Below are 22270 nucleotides of genomic sequence, written 5' to 3' on the forward strand. Positions count from 1 at the left end.
TTTTGGATAAGAACTAGAAAGTTTCACCTTAAATCATACGATTCAAATAAATGTTGAAGCTAATATTCTTGCCATTTACATAACACAAATAAAAGAGGATTGTATAATAGATTCTAATTCAGAGCCTTGATCAAATTTGAAAGAAAAAATATGCACATTCAATTTGAAATCATAAGAGTGGTAATCAAACATATATATGTCTATATCATTATCTACTATGTAGTAAAAATTTAAGGAAAGCAAGTTATAATCATCATTAAGAAGGATTGATTGACTAGTGCCAAAAGAAGATTTTTCCTTTTTTTTAAGACATGATCAAATATCACTTGATAAAAAATTAATGATTATAAGAGATATTTATTGAATATCTCAAGGAGCATTTATTGTGGAGAAATGAAACCCTCTTTTTTTTGAACCCTTTAATGGATGTGTATCATTGTGAAGACAAATAAATTTCTTTAGTGGAATATCATATACAAGACTAAAATGTGTCTTCAGAATGTACAAGGAGTTATTACTTCATGCTATTTAGTGGGGGTTGGGTTATGAATCTTTGGAATCACATCACCATTACAAGGTAAAATTTGATATCTCCCTAATGTTTGTGGTTGTTACGATTGACCTTTGGGCAGATAAAAACTTCAATAAAAAATAACTATACCCTTGTGATTTGGAGTTCACTTTTAGGAGAACTTGAGGATGCCATTATGAAGCAATTTATGATACAAGTTTACCACCTTGAATGAGACTTTTATGGCTGGAAACATTGTGGTTTGGGTAGAGTGAAGGTCATTCATCTCAACTAGGTAGCTAAACAAAAAGGAAAAAACCAAGAGGAAAAATAAGACAATAAAATGATTAGATTTTCTAAAATAATCTTCAAGGTTTAAGTTGATAGAAGGAATGATATGGTTCAACACCCTTGTGATTAAAAGGTTTGAGCATGAGTGAGTTTATGTTTGTTAGGGGCCTGTCTTTAATAGATGACCTATTGATATGAGTGAGATTTAATTGGTTATGTATATGGTCATAATGATTGAGGGTTTTTGCTTGTAATACCTTACACATGTAAAAGGGCTTTAGTTATCTCTAAAAATAGTTTGCATATATTTTATAACTATAAAGGGAGGAGTCCCCAAGGCTATTATTTATTGATAAAAAATAATAATAAAATGTCAAATAAATGCTATTCTTTATATCAATGTCTTTGTTTCAATAAAAAATATTTCAATTTGGGTGTATGCATAGAGCATAATTGAAATCAAGATATCTGGACAATTATATATTAATGTCTTTATTATGAATTACTAAATATGGTAGAAATTATTTGCTATTCTTGTATAACATTACATAAATATCTTATACATAGAAAATGTCATGAATTATTGGATAACATTGTACTCAAAATTTTAAGAATTTTTGCTTGCTATAAACAACATTATATGATTTTTGAAAAGTGTTGATTTTGATAGACCTTAAAGACTAAAAGTGAGAAACACTATTCTGCTAAAGCAGACTATATGAAATAAAAAACGAGATCTTACTTTCTTACATTTAGTCAATCTGTCATTTCAATCTAAAAACTATATGAAATCAAAAACTAGATCTTACATTTAGTCAATTAGATCTTACATTTAGTCAATGTGTCATTTCAATCCATTAGATTTGCATCTGCATTGTATGCTTGTTTGTATCTACAACAACTTTCTCTTCTTCAAAGACTTATATTTTATCAAGGCAATCCAAGGACTATCCCTCAGTAAGAAATAAAACATCCCGCCAGAAAACCCGCTCAAACTAGCTACTTCAAACAAAACAAAGAAAACCGCTAAAAATTTCTCGCCCTCTCGCAAATAGCTATTTCAAACAGAACACATAAATCTACAGAAAAATTACCTTCTCGATCTTTTTACCCATCCATATAAAATTTTATCAAGATCTTAAAACTCGGTAAGCCAAGCGTTCTGGTTTTCAAACTGGACTACATAATCATCCAAAATGGCTGAGAGGAGGCAGCCGCTGTCCGTAATACAAGATAAAATCGCCGAAACAAATAGAGGTAAGCCAAATAAACAAACCAAAACGCAGTGCCCATTAATGTTTTTGTATATGTATTGATCTAATGTCTTTAGTTCTTTGAAGTCTGTGCATTTTTATTACTCTATCAAGACCAATTATGTTCTTCAGTCCCTTTTACAAGAGAACGTAATTGTTTTAGGATTATTTACAGGCAAGGTGACTAAATCTAGCGGGCTGAAGGTTAAGCAGACAAATTTATCAGACCGAAAAACACTAGCCAATATAACCAACACAGTCAAGCCCCTGCCAAATTTAGGGGCTGCCACTCCAAGTGCACCACGCAAGGACGGTGCAAGGGCAGGAGTAGATAGCACTGGAAATGGCAAGGGATTTACTGTTATGGTAGATCCAGAACTTTTGGGAAATGATGGGGTAAAGGGACGTAGTGTGCAGAAGGGCAAGCGAGTTGAGGAGAAGAAAGCCCATTTAAAGAATGTGAAAATGGGTCCTAACCCTAGGTATGAGGTTACTGAGGAGATGAAGCAGAAGGCGGATATATGGGCTCTTGAGGGTATTGAGGTGTGTCATTTCACTGGAAAAGATGGCAGAGGAAGGTATGAATTGCATTCTTTCTGTTTCGATGAGAAATATATTGACTGCTTTGATCAGGATGGCTTTGTCTCTTTTCTTTTCTTTGGCTTTTTGAGTGGTTTTATGAGATTTGATTTTGTTTCTTGACGCTGTTAGATGTAATTCTTAGTACCAGCTGAGTATTTGGATGCCTTTTTTCTCTTTTCTTAGGCTTTTTGAGTGTTTTATGAGATTTAATTTTTTTAACTTGGGTGCTGGCGGTCGTTGATTGAGGCTGTTAGATATAGTTCTTATTATTAGTTGGGGATTTCTTTAGGTTTTATTTCTTAAAGGTAAGCTTTTGGGGTTTGAATGGTCTTGCAGTGATTCTATGTGTCTGGGAGTAAAGAGACTGTAAATACAAGTATCATTTAAAAAATGGACCAAAATAGGAATCCTGCTGTCCACCACAAAAGGAGTTAGTTTAATTGATAAAAATGTGAAGTACAGAAAGTAAATTTAGTTTATTTGAATTGATAAAAATGTAAAATGATAAAAGAAAGTAAGCTTAGTTTAATTTAACTGATAAAAATGTAAAAATGTAAAATGATACAGAAAATACAGAAACCTGGCTTAAGAATATCCAATCCTTAGTTATTTAACCCTAGGACAAAATAGCCTTCAAATCTAGTATCAATAACATTTCTTTGTTTGAGAATGGTGGTATTTAATTTATTGGGTTTGCCATATTGGCTTAGTGTTTGTTGTTTTTTTAGTTCCTTTTAAGAACATAATTCCTGACCCCTTCTATGTTTCTTTACAGAGATGAACAGGCTAGTGGCCCAGGCTCTAAGCTACAGATCTCAGATTCCATGTTGGTTGCCTAGTGCTCTTGTAGAGGTAGGAGGCTAATAAGCTTCTTTTTTCTTTGCCTTTAGTTTATAATTTTTCTGTACGAACACTGCCCTGTTTTTTTGTTATTTCTTTTTCATGTGAACCCTTGTGGTTGTCACCATTTTGATTAAATATGTGGAACTCTGCCTGTTGGTGGAGCCTGATAAAGATTGATATATTTTTCCATACAAAATGTCAATTGTTATTATTGAGATGAAAAGCTTACTAGCACATCTGTTGATATGTGTTTTTCCACAACAGCCTACCGAAATTAAAGACTGCCTTAAGTTAGAAGACCCAGTGGAAGATCCATTCAGTAAGGATTCTTCTTCTTTTCATGGTATGCTTCACTTCTCAGTACAGTGTTGAACTTGAACTATGTATTTAGTAATATTTTACCACCCTCTGTATATTCGTATGAAAAGAAATACAAATTTCTTTGTCATAGGCATGAAACAACAGTTGGGATTTCAAGTTAATGCTATTGTTTTCCCTTCCTTTTTAGGTATGGAGCAGCAAGACATTGATTATGTTGAGTCATTCTATAATTGCCTTGAAATATTGAATACTGCATCCAAAGAATGGCCAGCTGTTATTGATGAATGTGTGTCGTAAACTGTAATGTGTTTACCAACTATTTTTTGGGGCTTTCTAGTAACTGACTGCAGGTTCAATGATATGGTTGCACCGTTGTAGGCTTGTGACATAATCAATATGTTATTAGGGAAATGATATATAACAATTACATTTATGCTACTGAATCGATTGATATATGACAATTATATTTGCTGGTGGGATTGTGTTTTTGGAATTTTGTAAAGAAGCTATAAGATATTATGATTCTGAACAATTCAAGGGTTTTGGTTGGCATTATCTTGTTCAGAATTTTTTATACTTTTCAACAACTGATGGGGTCAGAAGTGTCTTTGTTATTGACTTTTTTTTTTTAATAAGGGGGTAAAAACTTTATTGAACATCAAAAACAAGAAATCCAAAGAGAACCAGAGCCCCAAAGCCCCAAAAAAGAATCACAAGCCCAACCAAGGATCAGCTAGCTTCATAACTATCCATGTTCTCAGCAAAGATCTTCTGCAAGTCCTAACAGTAATCCGGGGAGAGATGCTCCCACCCTTTAACTTTCCAATCATTACCATGTTCTGAGGCCCACTTAGCCAAACAATCAACTACTCTATTCCATTCACGAGGAATGTGGATGAAAGACGCCTGCTCCATCATAGTACTAATTTGAAGAATCTGGTGAACAATCCTTGCCAGTTGTCAGTGAATCCCACTCACCTTTTGCTCAATCAGTAGGTTAACAATAATTTGTGAATCCGATTCACAGATAACCTTCTGTCATCCCAACTCCAAAGCACGCTCCAGGGCATAGAAAATTGCTAATCCCTCCATAAAGTTATTAGACTGCTGCCCTTTATGCACCCAAAAAAAGAAGACCACCTCCCCCATAGCACTCCTACCAACACCACCAACCCCAACAGGGCTCGGATTACCCCTAGAGGATCCATCGGTGTTAATCTTGATAAACTCATCCTGAGGGGGCGTCCACCTTCCCACCCTTTGAACCTTCTTCATAGCACGTCTACCTCTCTTGACAAAAGCTGAAGCGGGAGACAACTCCTGTAAACCCAACCTACTCACAATATCCGCCTCATCTCTATCCAGAGGAAAATTCACCTCACATTTAGCTTCCACCGTCTCCCGAATCATAACAATGATTCTATTCCACACTTGCTGAACTAATAGGTTGTCCTCTTGAAAGATCCTCCTATTCCTCTCGAGCCAGATCTGCCACGGTATGAAAATGCGCCCAATATGCCAGACAGTCTGGAGAAAGGAGGACAAAATAGGAGGTCTGCCCAAACTACCCCAAAACTCCACCAGAGAATCCGCGTGAACACAAGGATGCTTCCACACCCCCCACCAGAAATGCCAAATAAGAAGCGAGAAAGGGCATCTAAAGAATAGGTGTGAGGAATCTTCCTCCCCATTACCACACAAAGCACAAATGGAGGGCCCCAAGAATCCCTGTTTGCGAATATTGTCCCAAGTTAGGCATCTATTCAAAGCCAAAGTCCAAGCAAAACAGTTACACTTCGGCCAAGAAAAATTATTCCACACATGTTTCCACCAGTGCACCTCCCTCCCCTCCAATCTACGAGACAACAGCTTGTGGTATTCACTAGCCATAGTAAAGACGCCCTTAGGATTCAGAGACCAAGAAAGTCCATCCCTACCCTTGAGGGAACTACAGTGTCTACTCACCAAAATGCCATGCAACTCAGCACACTCTTCATCTATCCCAACAACCGGCCACTCAATAGGAGCCTTCCACCGCTCCAACTCCAGCCGCCCACACGTATAAACAGCCTTGAAGTCGTTCACCATAGACCACCTTGCCTCCAAAAAGCTCTGACAAAGATTCCCAAGGTTAGGAAACTGATCAAGGATTGGGGGGTATCCATCCCAAGAGTCGTACCATAAAAGGACCTCTTCTCCCCTCTTACATATCCAAAAGAGGCCTTGCTTAATAAGAGAAGCCCCCTTCTTGAGAGTGCTCCAAATCATTGAGCCTTTTCCCTCAAGCGGGTATCTTGGGATTTCCTCCTTCGGGATCCTCTACATATATTTGTAGGCCAAAATCCTAGCCCAACCATGATCCTGTTCAACACACCACGTCCAGTACAATTTAGCCACCAAAGCCTCCCCAAATAAAATAGACTGCCTTAAACCAAGCCCACTCGACTGTTGCGGGCTACACATCAAGTCCCAATTGATGAGACACTATTTGTGTGAGGACAAATTGTCTGCCCATAAAAATTGCCTTGCCAAAGAGTCCAATCCCTTCAAGAACCACTTAGGGGCCACTTGAAGCATACATCGATAAATTGGAAGAGCCTGAACCACCGACTGGATCAGTTGAACCCTCCCAACAAAGGATAACCATCTGTGAGTCCAATGTTCAACCTTCGTGCAAAATTTATCAAAGATACCCTACCACGAATCCCTGGGAGGGTTACCTGGAGAAATAGGAATACCCAGATAAGTCAAGGGCAGAGAGCCAACTTGGAATCTCAAGATATGAGAAATCCTCCTCTGAATAGATCCAGGTGTGTTGAAGAAGAGGATAGAAGATTTATCCTCATTGATCAACTCGCTTGACGCCGCAAGATAAACATTCAAAACTTTACACAGATTAGTAGCTTCTCTGATCCGAGGTAATCCCATTAGGGTCGTGTCATCAACAAACTGCAAATGAGACTGTGGCTGCAAGTCATTACCTCAACTCCAACCCTGAAAAATACCCAGATCCACAATATGCTTAATTAGCCTCCCCAGACCCTCAGCCAAAAGAATGAATAAGTAAGGGGAGAGGGGGTTCCCCTGGAGAAGACCCCTAGAAGCACCAAAAAACTCAATATGATCTCCATTAATAAGCACAGAGAAAGAGGTAGACGTAACACAACTCATAACCCATTGGGTCCATTCATCAGCAAAGCCAAAAGCCCTAAGGATCTTTTGGAGGAAGGACCAACGAACTCTATCGTAAGCCTTAGCCATATCCAGCTTAATAAACATAGCTTTTTCCTTGGAGGTTGCCATAGAATGAATGGTCTCCGTAGCAATGACCACACCATCCAAGATTTGGCGACCTTCCACGAACCGGCTCCGCTCCTCAGAGATGACATCCCCAAGACAATTCTTCAACGTATCCGCTATCAGCTTAAAGATGATCTTATAAATCACATTATAGAGAGAGATAGGGCGGAACTGGCCTAACCGGTCAGCCCCATCACACTTGGGGATTAGTGCAATGAAAGTCACATTCAAAGCCCGAAGCATCTGCTTATTCCTCTGGGACTCTTGGACTACTTCCAATAAGTCCAGTTTGATAATATCCCAGAATCTTGAAAGAATTTAACCAGAAACCCATCTGGTCTAGGAGCTTTTCCCTTCCTCGTGTGAAAAACAATCCTCTCGAGTTCTTCTAGCAAAATAAGACCCATAAGCTGCTCATTCATCTCCCTAGTGACTAGGGAAGGAATGCAATCAAGAACCTGATTCTCCTATTTCGACTCCCCCTGAGGATCCTCACTGAAGAGGGACCAAAAATACTGTAAAGACTCCCTAGAGATCTCCTGCAAGGATAAAAACTACTCACCTCTATCATTGACTAGAATAGGAATGGAATTGCCATGTCTTATTGATTTCACTGAATTGAAGAAGAAAGCAGTATTCTTGTCCCTCGCTTGAAGCCAGTCAGTACGAGCTCTCTATTTCCAGTATATTTCCTCCCTAAGCTCCCATTCCTCTAAAGCCTTGACAGCCCTGTCTTCCTCCCTAAGCAAGGCTTCAGACAAACCATGCTCTCTAATTTCACTGGTGATGCCATTCAACACTATTTGAGCAGCTTTCTTAGCATGAAAAATGTTCCCCAAACACTGGCGGTTCCATCGTTTAAGCTGAAACTTAACAAATTGCAGTTGTTTGTCAAAAGTGTACATAGCAGTGCCAAAGGCTAGTCTCCCTTTGCTCCATCACTCTGCCACATGATTCTGCAGAGAAGGATCCCGTAACCACATAAGCTAGAATTTGAATGAAGGAGAGCGAGTGACCCAAGCAGAAGAAGACACCAACTTAATGGGCCAGTGGTCCGACCCTCTCCAGTCAAGAATCTCAGAATATTAAAAGCTGGACCACCCCCCACCAACCCAAAAACTAGAAACCAGAAAGCGATCCAGCCTCTTCGCAATCCAATACTCCCCAACCCTCCTGTTGTTCCACGTGAACAAACCATTACCGGGCTTAATATCAACAAGATGCAAAGAAGATAAACTATCCCGAAAAAGGAAAGAAGAAGGTTCAATCTAATAACACCACCCTTCTTCTCACTCAGCTCTAGGCTGGCATTGAAATCGCCTGCCATAATCCAAGGATGAAAAGGGAACAACCTTCCAATAAAAGAAATATGAGACCATAGTTTCTCCTTACCCTGGAGATCAGCGGGGGCATAAATGTTAGTAAACAAGATATATTCCCCAGTCTCAATACTAGAGGCAACCCCAGATAATGAAGATCTGGAGGCCACCCACCAAATAGGACGAATCCTCAAGGGGTTCCAAAGACAGGCCACCCCTCCAGAGGAGCCAATTGCCCCGACACACTGACATTGGCTTCTCCCCCATAGCTTTGGCACCAAATCCAACATACTTTCCACAAAAAGTTTTGTTTCCAGCAAGAAAAGGACATCAGGAGAATGACTCCTTATCAACTCCCGAACAACTTTTTGTCTAGGGCCACTGTTCAAGCCCCTCACATTCCATGACAACACAATCATTTCGGGGATTGGAAAAATGAGAATCCAGAGTCTTTACTGACCCTGACTCAACCAAATTCTCCCCCATCAATTTGGTCTTATCCAAATCCTTCTTTTTGCCAACCTTAGAAATCTTCTCCATTGGTCCTTTCTTAATGTCCTTCTGGTGAAGACCCAAATGGAAGGCAATCTTATTACTTTTGACCTCAACAGGTTCCAATTTTTGAGCTGCTGGAGAACCATCCCCCCTAGCCAACTTCACTTCAGCACCAGAAATGGGCCCCAACTGAGCCACTACTGGCTGATCCATCTCCATTTGCTGACTCCCAACTACTTGCAGGGCCCGGGTAGAGTCCCAATTCTCACTATCAAGGACCAATCCTGATGCACCCTGAGCCAAAGGAGTTAACCCTGGGTTCACCTCCTGTTGGGTAAGGTCGTCCAAGGCTTCAAATCTGTTAAAGGTATCCTCCTCCTGTCTTTCCTGAAGGGGCCTCTTTTGTCCCCAATTCCTGTTCTTTGTCTTAACTGGGACAAAACCATCAACACCCACAACTTCAACAGACATGGCAGCTTTTCCTTTTTCAGCCCCATCTATGTTACGGGCCGACTGTTGAGGTTGGCGCACCACCGGTTTATATCTAGGACACTTGCACTGCAAATGACCATACTCATGACATAGATGACACTAAAATGGTAGTGTCTCATAATCCAACTGCTGCACCCAAGAATAAGAACCCACACACATATCTATAGCATCTGGCAGGGGCTTACTAAGATCAATTTCAACACAGATACAAGCGATAGTCATTACCTTTCTCCCCAAGGTTTGCGTTGAGGATCCAACTGGCCTCCCAAGCATTGAAGAGAGCATCCGCAACACATCCTCCCGACAACATTCCACCGGAAAATGCGATAAATGAACCCACACTGGGACCCTATTCGGGAGCTCCTCCGAAGGGTTAAACCCCGCATGCCAAGGTTTGATGAACAACCCCACCTGGTTGAAAAAATACGACCCTCCTTCAAAGACCCTATTGCGATCCTTCATGCAGTTAAATGTAACCATGAAGTAGTTGTTTGCCAGCAACATAATCTCCATTTCCCCTTTCGGTGCCCAAGTCCTCTGAGCCCAGTTCTCCAAAAACTGCAAAGAAATCCTCATCCCCCAAAACTTGCAATATAACGAGTGTTTTGAGAAGTATTCAACATCTTCAGCTATCATCTCCGGAGGATTAACCAACCTCGGCCTCTCACTGCACCTCTCCAGATAGCCATTAATCTTCGAAATCTGAGAGCCACCGGTACCACCAATCCTCGATTCTGAGGCAAAAAGGTTATTATTAAAGGTCTTGACACTTTGGGATGGGGATTTTAAACCCACCGTAACACGGAAATCCATATCGGGAGACGCCTTCGAGGTCTCTCCACCAATACTAGACATAGCACCTCACGAAAAGCCTACATCTCGAAAAGAAAAGAGCAAGGGCTCCACGAACCCCTGCAAGAAACCAAACACCCCCCCTTCCAAGCTCCACCACAAGGTAGATCGGACCCCCACCGCCCTTCCCCGCAGGCAGACTACGCAACCGCAGGAAGCCCCGAGCTCCTGCCTCACGTAGCACCAACGCACCACCCGCAGCCACCGAACGTCCCCCAACACCCGCAACCCCGAGATCAACCCCTCCCTACACCAGCATGCACCTCCCTCCCACCGATGCACCAGCATGCACCTCCCTCCCACCAACGCACCAGCACGCAGATGCAACTCACGCGCTAGGGCATTGAAGCCCTAGCCCGAGCACAACAGCTCCTCGCGCACGACTCCATCCAGGTGGCGTCTTTGTTATTGACTTTACCCATCTGGAATTTTATATTTTATTTTTTAAAGTTCTGATCATTGACTTTACCCATCTAGAATTTTATATTTCTTCTAGGACTTACAACACATAGGCCATTTTGTTTAGAAATGTAAATGACGCTTTGGAATTTTAATGCTTGCATTGTGGAATGATATTCGTGGTCTCGTGTCTCATATTTATTACAATATTGTAGGCTTTCCTAATATTGAAGAATATGCTATATAGGTTATCTCTTGTTTCTTCAAAAGTGGGATATTACACCTTGCTTTCAAGGAATGAGATTTGCTAACTGTTTCCTTCCAAGAAGTTGTTCTGTTGCTGCCAATGCAAAATTGGTTAGTTACTTTTAGTGTGAAGTATGTTGCTCCATTTTACCCTCGCTGAAACCATCAGCGTTTGTTACTTGGTTGAAACTTGATTATTTCAAATATTTCTCCCTTGATATTCCAATTAACTAGAACTGGGCATAATTAATACACTGGTTAGAACTTCCATATATTATCAAGTAGGTGGAGTTTTTCTGTGTCAAATAATGTGATATTTTATAAGGATTCAAATGCATACATTTTGATTCAAAACTCAAAAGGTATGCAGTTGAAACCTGATAAAACATCATGATGTAGAGCATCCATGTGTTGGTGGGAATCAGAATGTGAAATTTGAAATTATCCTCAACCGTTGGCATCTTTCAGGCTTTTATTTTGTGTGTAGTGGGGTTTTAAATTTCCTGACATCCACTGAGTGTGGTGGAGTCCCCGTAGACTCTAAAGTTAGAAAATGTGAATTTATTTGCTGCTATGGTCAGAGTAGGGGAAAGTTTTGTTTTTGGGTGGTTTTGGTAGAAGTGGTGCGTAGCGTTTTAGAGGGGAGTTTTTAGGAGTGTGTGGCGGTTGTTTTTGTTTGGGATGTGAGATTTTAGGGAGAAAGATAGAGAGTTGGGGATTTTTTTTGGGGTGAAAGTTTAATTGTTGGCTGCAGGTGTAGCTTTAGGTTGAGAGTTTGAAAGAAGGCTTTGGAGAAGCCATTTTATTGCAGGTCTGTGAGAGACCAAAACAGATGGAAATGTTGTAAAGTGAAGCCAATAGGCTCACTGTTTTGTAATGCAGATTTGTTTTGAGTTCAATAAGAATTTCTGGAGTTTGTGCATCAACTTGCTGTTCTTTTCATCCATTTTGTTGTTATATACCTTTCATATTTGTATGTATGTTTGAGTGTTGATTGTGGCAGGCCCTCTGCATCACATCACATAATTCCTTAAATTGTGTTTGATTTAAATTCATATGGGGCTTCAATGTTATGCTGCCTGGAGGAGGAACCCTTGTGTTAAACAAAGGTATCTTTATATAGTTGTGCTGGAATAGTAGTTAATGCAGAAAATAAATTAGTTTTTAAGGAATAATCAGTTATGCAGAAATTAAATTGTATCTGGACGAATAGATCGGGTATATAGAATAAATCAATTATGCAAAAACATGTAAGTCATATTTTACTGCAGTCATCTACTTGTGTGAATTTAGTCATTATGTGAGTCACTAACCAGTCATGTAGTCATGGCATATCAGTTCAACATCAAAGAACTTTTAGTTAATAAATAATAAACTGACCCCACAATTGGCAAAGGCAATCTAAATTCAGATGCACTAAGACCTAATATCTACATAAAATTACTGAAAGGGAGGATGTTCTTTTGGCTGGAAAAAGATATCTGGCATGATGCTAGAGGATAATTATGGCCAAATGCGGCACCCATACCTTGTCAACAAGGTTTTGGTAACTTGTTTTTCGTTTAAAAACACATCTTGTTTGGTTTTCATTTCATTTTTGGTGTGTTTTGTTTGCTCGATATTTTAGCTCCTTTATGTTGATGTTATTGTAGCAGCAGGAGATATTGTTGCGGTGTATATATGCAATTTCTTTATTTTTCTCTAAACTGTGTGTTGGTATCGCACTTTATTTACTCTTACCTTAATCACTGTCTTATAGCATACAATCACTTTATATACTAACTGGTTGTTAGTCTATCGTAACCTTTTGTCTATAGTCGTGTTTGTTCCAACTGAGAGTCGTGTCATTTCATGTGACATTGACTGGTATTTATATCCCTTGATCAGGGTTATTGGAGAACATTAGATAGGGCGGGTAACATATACAGTGGTGGGCAAGTTATATGCAGCACATGCGATACCTGTGAATTTTTCACATAGTATCAGAGCAATTGATAGTTTTGTGCCTGTGAATAAGGTACTTCAAACTATTGAATTTATCATGGAGAATGGCGTACTGGAAGACGTATATGGACTGTGGATAGCGCTCCAGTTTTAATGATTGGCCACCATTGTGAAATTAGTTACACAACTGTTTCGTGGACATGAGACGTTGACATCTAGATTTTAATACTGCAATTCATTGGAAAGATGCAATCGTAGAAAACGTTAGACTGCCTTCGATGAAGTGGAGACTTATCGTTGAACTGCATGATTTGTTGAGTACGTCGCAACAAATTATCCAAAAGACCTAGTAGTGGAGATCCCAGATGTGAGCTTTCATCTACACAATATTCCTCTGCTTTCGAGGAGTGGAAAACTGAACAGAATAATGCACGACCACCGTAGTGACACCGAGAAAGATTACATAAAGCTGGATGAAATACCAGGAGGCACATAACCGTTCGAACTAGCCACCAAGTTCTGTTATAGTGTAGCAGTCGATTTGAATGCTTGTGACATATTAGGGTTGAGATGTGCGGCCAAGTATTTGGAAATGACAGAATATTTTGACGAAGGAAACCTCATATTCAAAACATAGGCATTTTTGAGCTACGTTGTTCTGTCATCCTGGAGGGACTCCATCATCGTTTTGAAAAGTTGCGAGAAGCTTTCTCCATGGGCAGAAAATCTACAAATTGTAAGGTGATGCAGCGAGTCCATTTCCTGGAAGGCTTGCGCAAATACCAGAGGTGTAAAATCATGATCATACAAGTCCCAAAGAAGGAGCCCTAGTGTGAGTCCCCATCACTGGAGCGACATGAAAGATTCAAGCTTAGGCAGCCAACCCTCTCTGCCTCCTAACTGGTGGTTCGAAAATGTTTCAATTCTTTGATTTCATCAAAGCCTCCATTGTGCATTACGCTTCCAAATGGCTGCCTGCCATATCCAAAGATCAAGCAAGCTCAACAGAAGATGTGAACTTTGTAGGCGGCCTTCATTTAGTTGTGGATGTTCCAAAGGCACAGATGAGAGAACATAGGCTAATTGTTGAGAGCTTAATAAACATCATTCCTTTGCAGAAAGACAGTTTCTTGCGACTTTCTTCTCCATTTGATAAAATTGGTGATGTGGCGCCAGTGCTGGTGACAGAACTGGAGAAACACATTGGGATGCAGTTGGATCAAGCGACGCTCAAGGACCTTCTTATTCCTTCCTACAACAAAACTGAGACGATCTAGGATGTGGGTATGATGTGCAGATTGCTGGAATATTTTCTCGTTCAAGAACAGAGGCAACCTTGAACAAGGAGGTCAGAAGATTAATGCAAGTACTTGGAGATTCAAAGGGAGTCTGACAAACCAACAGAGGCAACTTTGGATGAGGAGGTCAGAAGGTTGATGCAAGTACTTGGAGATTTAGAGGGAACCTGACAAACCAATAGAGGCAACCTTGGACGAGGAGGTTGATGCAAGTCCTTGTAGTGTATGTGAAACATGAGGTTGAAGCCCTTGTAGCGTATGTTCCTCTGAGACGGAGAAACATGAGGTGAAAGCCCTTGTAGTGTATATTTCTCCGAGATGCAAAAATATGAGGTGCAAGCCCTTGTTCATCTCTGAGACGGAGATGTGATTCCTTCCACCCTCTGGGAGTAGCAATGGTGAATGTCATGTTGAGTGACTCCATGACAACATCATGTTGAGAGACTTTGTGTTGATTCTCTTGTACTTGTGTTTATCCACCCTCTGGGAGTAGCCATGGTGGACATCATGTGGAGTGACTCATGACGACATCACGTTGAGTGACTCTGTGATGGGCACGTGTGCACTCGTTCCCTTCCACACATGGGAGTAGCCATGGTGGACATCACGTTCAACGACTCCGTGATGAACTCTTCTACAAATGGGAGTAGCCATTGTGGATGCCATGTTGAGAGACTCCATGACATGGATATTTGGAAAGATATCTCCCTAGCTAAGAGGGAGTGTTGATGTTATTGTAGCAACAGGAGATATTGCTGCTATGTATATATGCAATTTCTTTATTTTTCTCTAAACTGTATGTTGGTATCGCACTTTATTTACTCTTACCTTAATCATTGTCTTATAACATACGATCCCTTTATATACTAATCGGTTGTTAGTATTCTTTCTTCCCATACGATTAGTTATACTTATATTAGGTTGTTAGTCTATCACAACCTTTTGTCTATAGTCGTGTTTGTCCCAACTGAGAGTCGTGTCATTTCATGTGACATTGACTGGTATTTATATCCCTTGATCAGGATTATTAGAGAACATTAGATAGGGCGGGTAACACATACAGTGGTGGGCATAAAGATGAAAGTGAAGTTATATGCAACACATGCGATACCTATGAAAAACAACACTTTCAAGTAATTTAGATTTTCAGTTCAATAACAATAAATCACAACAAAAGATTGTATGTTCTTATCTCCAATTTGTAAACTCTTCATTGTAGATGTTATTCATAACATTCCAAGGCTATAACTTTGAGCTTGTAATGCCTAGGGATCAACCGCAATGACATGCTTATATAGCTTAAAGCTCAGGTAAGGGAGTCATGTACCTATAGCCATTTTGTTTTCCAAGTAATCCTGTTTACTTGGAAATAACACCTAATAGCACAATCAGAAAAAAACTAAACTATTTTAATGGATGGGGCAAGCGGGTTGGCCGCCCGTTTTGGCATTAGCACGAATACTGAGGAAAGTGTTTTCACTATATCATGCACTGCAACAAGAACCTCATGGACTGACTTGTGAAAGTAATTGTTTTAGAGGAGCACTCTTGGCGTTAATGTGAAACGACCACCACAGTCCATACATAGAGGAAAATTTAGGTTAGTGTGCTTTAGATGCAGTTTAACCAAAATCAATTATGGGATACATAGGAAATGGCCTATACATTACATAGTTGAAGCAAATGAATTTGGAATATATACGTATGAATAGCGACTTAAAGATACTTATTAATGTTGGAGAAATTATGAGCCCATGAAGCTGTGCACATTTCAATGGATCAACCAAGAACACGAGAATGTTGCAACTTGAGCAATGAAAAACAATGGAGATCAAAGAGTAAAGCTTTAGATTAACCTACAATGAACAACTACGAATTGGTATGTTACAATGTACAAATGAGCTTGCTTATATAGGCAAGAGGTTAGACAATTGAGAGCATAGGTAATGCCATGTGGCTCAATGAGATGAGAGTGTAGGTAGGAGTAGGTACAACTACCCTATAACAAAATTAAATGCATAAACTAACTCACCTCTATCTAGAATGACACTTAAGATAACTAACATGAACAATATTAAATGATTGTGTCATGTGACAAATAAAGCTATCCTAAGTAAACTTAATTTAGTAAATAGTATAAATCTAATTTGCTCCAACGCCCCTCCTTAAGTGTAACTTATGGAGCGAAATTATTATGCATATGATGCAAGACTAATTATGGAGATGCAATATATGGGTCCCAACAACTAGGCCATGTTAGGTACCCATGCGCAACCAATCTCTCACAAATGGAGAAAACCTTATGGGACAAAACTCCTATCCAAAAAAGAGATATGCAAGATATATACAAGTGTAGACCATCATGTATGGAGGTCTCACATCAATACCCCCCAGAACTACATCCATCATGAGAATCTGATCAATAATTCCCCCATAAGAGGGAAAGTGAGAGACTATGCAGCCCCCCCTATGATAAATAATCACCTGCAAAAATGGTAAGTGTCTAAAGACAAAACATGATCCATTTCTTATGAATACCTTGTCTCTCCTTAGGAAGAAACAAAACCGTATAGAGATGCAGGTTTGCTTCAATTCTGGATAGGAATTGGTAGGAAGCAAAATCTAAATGTATGATGATGTCTCTAAAAACTGCTCATGTGTCTTCTTGCCCATGAAAGATGATGATGCCAATATTCCAATCATGCACATACCCAAACAAGTAGGAAAGTGACAAGTTGGAACTTTGTGGAAACTAATATGGAGCAAGATCCAAAGATGAATATACTAAAATAATTTCTCCAACCAAACATGAAGGACAATGATAGTCCGACTGGTCACAAATGATGAAGGACACAATGAAAGACTCTGAAGAAGATTTAGGAATCTTCGAGGCAAGCTAGACTGAAGTGTCAAAAACCTCCAAAGGATCACAATCAATGTTTCTAGGAGCATGAGTGGTAAGAAGGAGTAACCCTCTTCTTTGCAATCAAGAGATTTGTCCTCATGTTTGGGAGGAGATAAACTTGATGAAGAAGAAACAAAAATGTTATGCAATGTGGGTAATTGTCACAACTCATGAATTTCCTTTTCAAGCAATTCAATCCTTGAGTCTTCCATGATATACAAGAGCACAAAAGGACAAAATTGCAAGAGACACCCCCATAAGAGAGAATTTTATAATTCCAAATGTCAAATTTTACAAGTGAACAACAATCACAACTATGACAAATTGAAAAATAATTAAGGTGGAACAAAGCACTTGAATTAGACAAGTATGGCTGGTGGGAGGTGGTCGATGTTGATTGACCAATGTTGGAAGGTGTCGATATGATAGAGATGTTGATCACGAAAAACTATCCTGTAGATATTCATAGCCTTAAAGGAAAAGATCTTAGTCCAATCAACAATTTCATAGGTTGAATATACAATGGAGGAAAAAAAACTATTTTGCTTCACAATAGAAATGTATGACTACAAGAAGAATATTGTTGCTGATAGAAATGTAGGTTGAATATCATTGTAGACTTGGATAGGAAGGTATTGTAGGAAGGATATTGCTGCTAATAGTCTCAAACTGGTTCATATGTATTGCTGGAATTGCAACATGACTAGAATAAATCGCTCTTTCTAGTCACTGTAGGTGTATATGTCATTGCAATTGACAGACGAAAAAAGGAAACATGTCGCTACAGTCAGGAACAACAGAGTGAGGCGACTTCTAAAAATTCCAAGAATTTTCAAATTGATATCAACTCTGTGAACTGGTTTGTAGGAAGATAAATAACATCTCTTATCAACTGCTCAATTCTTTGATCAGGAAAGTAATTTGCTTGGGCAAAGCTCTGATACCATGTTGGAGAAATTATGAGCCCATGAAATTGTGCACACTTCAATGGATCAACCAAGAAACTATCCAACCACACATGAGAATGTTGCAACTTGAGAAATGAAGAACAATGGACATTGGAGAGCAAAGCTTGCTATTAATCTGCAATGAATTGCTATGAATTGATATGTTACAATGTACAAATGAGCTTGCTTATATAAGCAAGAAGCTAGACAATTGAGAGCACAAGTAATGCCATGTGGCTCAATGAGATGAGAGAGTAGGTAGGAGTAGGTAAAATTACACTATAACAAAATTAAATGCATAAAACTAACTCATCTCTATCTAGAATGACACCTAAGGTAACTAACATGAACAATATTAAATGATTGTGTCATGTGACAAATAAAGTTATCTTAAGTAAACTTAATTAAAGTAAATATAATAAATATAATTTACTCCAAAAATTAACATAAGGGCTCCTCCTTTAGACATCGTAATTTTTTTAGCCATGTATGAATGAATACCATGAAACACTAGATGGTGTATTTAAGATTGTAAAGTATCTTGATTTCTAGTCTTTTAAAATTCTTAGGGACAACTCAAATGCATAGGTTGTCCTTAGTATGTGAGTTCTCACGACTATTGTACCCTCATTAAGGTCCACAAATTGGTAACAGAAGTTGCCATTCAGAGTTCCAGGTACGGGTGAATTATTTGGAGGTACTGAGAATCATGTAAGATAATGCATATTCTCTTCCTAATGTTATTATTATAGTGATAATATTTGAGGAGAAGTGTAGCACTAACCATGGTAAGTAAATTCAACCTATTAACTCTAGTCTCTACATGTGAAATCTGGTTTTATCACATGCTTGGAGGCATCATGCAACTTGAGAAGTTGAGAAGATAGGAGTCTAGACTCAAATAGATTATCCAGTTGGCCCTTATTGTGCTATATACATGGGGTCCTATTACCTCTCATTTTTGGTTATATATATATATACTTTATAACTACAAAAAATGTCTTGTCTTGTGTAGTGGCTTGATCAAATTTGTTTTAGGCATTTGGAAAACTATGGACACAAACACTCTGTCAAATTTGTTTATATTGCATACCTGGAGGTGTTGTACAACTTGAGAAGTTAGAACCCTTATGACGGAATCTAGACTCGAGTAGATTATGTAATTGGTATTTATTGTGAGATATGTAGGATCCTTTACGCATTGTGAGTGTATGGGGAGAAAAATTCTAGTAGCACAAAAATTGGCGCGTTGAACTTGTTATGTTTGCCAAAAATTGTACTTTCTATTGACAAGCCTACAGTCTTATTACTTGCTTAAGAGAGATATAGATTGATTTGATGAAATACAAAATCATCCTTAAGTGTCAATGCTCCAAAGGTTATTATAAATTACCACTATAAAAAAATTCAAAATTGTCAAAAAGTATGACAATGTTCTATGAAGGTAAAATTATCCATCAAATATAATCACTTAGGGAGGCAGCCAAATTCTTGTGTATATGTGGTCTTGATTCAAATTTGGTTTTATCACACACTCATATCCATCATGCAACTTGAGAAGTTATACCCTTATAATAGGAGTTCAAATCCAAGAAGATTATCCATTTGGCCTGTAATGTGCTATCGGATGCACAAAAATGGATTTTAAGTCTTAGACTATTTTGAGCGTGAGAACTTGCACAAATCAATGAACACTCTCCAATTCATCTCTGACCGTATGCTTGAAATTTAGAAACTAGTGATGACCAAGCAAACACAAGAATAATTGTCCATTTGACTTCTCTCACACTTTGAACTTTGAAATTTAGAAACTAGTGATCGAGCACTTCTCTCATTTTTGCTTTTTGTGAGAGTTGTGGTGAAGTGTTATATTGTTAAGTAGATGTATTTTTAATGTTGCCATCAAATCCTTAATTTCATCAATTTTGGGAAATGTATCTCACATCACTTAGTACTATAAGTTGTTTATCCCTCGTATATATTTTTGTGGATGGTTATAACAGGGTTAAACATATTCCCACACCTAATTATTTCTTCTTATTAATTAAATAATTTTAATTATCTAATTAATTTAACTTGGTTCTTCTAGTTTAACTCTATTCTTCTACGTTCAAATTTAAAATTCAAAATTTCCCTCCATTCCCATAATTGAATAATTTCTAATTTTTCTCTAATATTTAATTATTTAATTAACCTCCTTTCACATACTTTAATTCAATAATCTTTATTGTTTAATTAACAAATTCTTTTATTTTTCCATAATTAAATAATTATTCCAAATTATTTATTTAACTAATTTTGTCCTCTCAATTAAATAATTTTTTAATTTATTTAATTTCTCTTATGTCAAATTTCAATTTTCTCCAAATAAAATGATAGTTTCATTTATCCTTTGATGGCACATTTAAAATGGCTAATTATTCACTTCTCTCTAACTATCACCGACTCTCAGTTCCACTACTCACTTGTCTCCCTAACTCATCAATCACCTTTTTCTAAGTAGTCAGTTAATCCACCTTTATCGAAATCACTTTTTTTCTAACTCATCTGTCCACTAACCAAATCAATCAAATGAGTAAACTTGACAATCAATCTTAATTACATGAGTGGTCATCTTCCAACCAACTTGTTTCAACGATCCTCCACCATCGATCTTTCTGCTAAACTCTCAATCTTGATCGTCGATTTTAACCTCAAAAATCTATAAATCAATCCTCATCCTCAATCATAAACAACTGCAATTTTTGAAATTCTTGTGCTATCAAACTGCAAAAATTGTGCTATGATTTTGAGAGCCATCCCACACAACACAAAGAGGATAAGAGCAATGGAGGCACTTGCAAGAGTTCAACATTTGGTCTGCATTTGATTTGTTCATTGTTGAATTCATTTGATTCCTTCATTGTCTACGATTGGATATTTTGTGATAGATTTCAAGTTAGTGGTTGCTCCTATGGTCTTTCACCTTTCTTTCTCATTTTCGGTCATTACATTTGGTGAACTCAATGTGAATACACTAATCTATTCTATTTTTTGTGAGTTCTCGGATTTTGCAGGCTACAATATTGGAAACTTGCAATCAACAAATAGTTCTCGCATTTACATAAACTTTCTCACATATGTTATAATATGTCTTGCATTTGTAGGTTTCTATCTTGCATTTGCAAAGCAGAGTAACACAATTGCATCAATTGGTCAAGCATTTGAAGGCTACAATCACATAGTTGCAGAGGGAAATATCGTAGTTGTTGAGATTTTTCATGCATTTGACAGAACTAGTCACACATCTATTTGGTAAATTCAAAAGGTAAAGTCCCAAGTTTTGTATTTTTCAATTTTGTTCTTCTATTGTTTTTCAACTCTATAATTTTGTATTTACTACTCTTAGATAAGGGTTTTTGTGCTACTAATTGTTGTTGTAGCGTTTTTGGTGAATGAAGGTCGAAGACTTGCAAATTGAAAACTACTAATGTGTGTATTCTAGGATCTTGGAATAGAATTAGTTTTGATTTCTTGAGTGTTTGCATTTTGTAGAGTAAATCACACTTCATTTTTGTAAGAGAAACAAGTGCATTTCGTTTCTCATGTATTTACACTTGTGTAGGGTGGTCTCAAACTGCTACACACTTTTGGATTTGTAGGGTGGTCATCCTTTGTGAGAGGATGTGATAAACACTTTTGGATTTGTGCTCTGATAGTCTCTTTGACATTAGTCTCTCCTAGACTCACATTTTGATTTATGCTTTGATAGACTTGTTTAGACTCATGGTTGATGTTTTGATGATATTTGATCCTATTTAGACTCTAGATACTTATTGATGATGATGGATATTTTATTTGACTCATGGTGTTGGATGACTTATATGATTGATGATACATTCTGGATTACTTGATGGATGGATTTGCGTTGAATGGAATATATGCACTTGATATTCCTATGTGGACTATATGATTTATGATGTTATGATAGTTCTAACCCCTATTTCGTGATTATGGTTTCATGCGATGCATTGATGTTGTTATTGTGTGACTGTCTTCGTGAAATGGATAATGCTTTATCACTCATTGCGAGCATGATATGGTGTTGCGATTCTCTTTTCACTAGCTTGTTTATCTTGATGTATATATGTTTTTGATTAAGTAAAAATAGGTTTTTAAGTGACCCAAAACCCTGTACAAAACAGGTTTTAAAAGGGGATCCCGCAACCCATAACATGAGATATTCAATCAGGTTCACCAAACGGAACAAAACCAAGACTAGACGGAACAAAA

The 22270-nt window shown here is 38.2% G+C and overlaps 1 protein-coding gene across 8 annotated transcripts; it reads left to right on the top strand.

Annotated features, from left to right (window-relative positions):
• Positions 1 to 1678: 1678 nt before the first annotated feature.
• On the top strand, positions 1679 to 21800 carry LOC131060575 (uncharacterized). Of its 8 annotated transcripts, XM_059210070.1 has the most exons (7): positions 1680 to 2059; positions 2219 to 2633; positions 3423 to 3489; positions 3745 to 3823; positions 21145 to 21305; positions 21439 to 21469; positions 21603 to 21793. In XM_059210070.1, exons 1-5 carry the CDS (start codon positions 1999 to 2001, stop codon positions 21294 to 21296), a joined length of 774 nt encoding a protein of 257 aa, XP_059066053.1. In that variant the 5' UTR covers positions 1680 to 1998; the 3' UTR covers positions 21297 to 21305; positions 21439 to 21469; positions 21603 to 21793. The 8 variants fall into 8 exon arrangements, with proteins under 8 accessions (XP_059066055.1, XP_059066053.1, XP_059066051.1 ...); XM_059210068.1 differs by having other exon boundaries at positions 21439 to 21796; XM_059210069.1 differs by lacking the exon at positions 21439 to 21469 and having other exon boundaries at positions 21603 to 21791.
• Positions 21801 to 22270: the final 470 nt, after the last annotated feature.

This window comes from Cryptomeria japonica, chromosome 8, assembly GCF_030272615.1.
Source record: "Cryptomeria japonica chromosome 8, Sugi_1.0, whole genome shotgun sequence".
Classification (NCBI taxonomy): domain Eukaryota; kingdom Viridiplantae; phylum Streptophyta; class Pinopsida; order Cupressales; family Cupressaceae; genus Cryptomeria; species Cryptomeria japonica.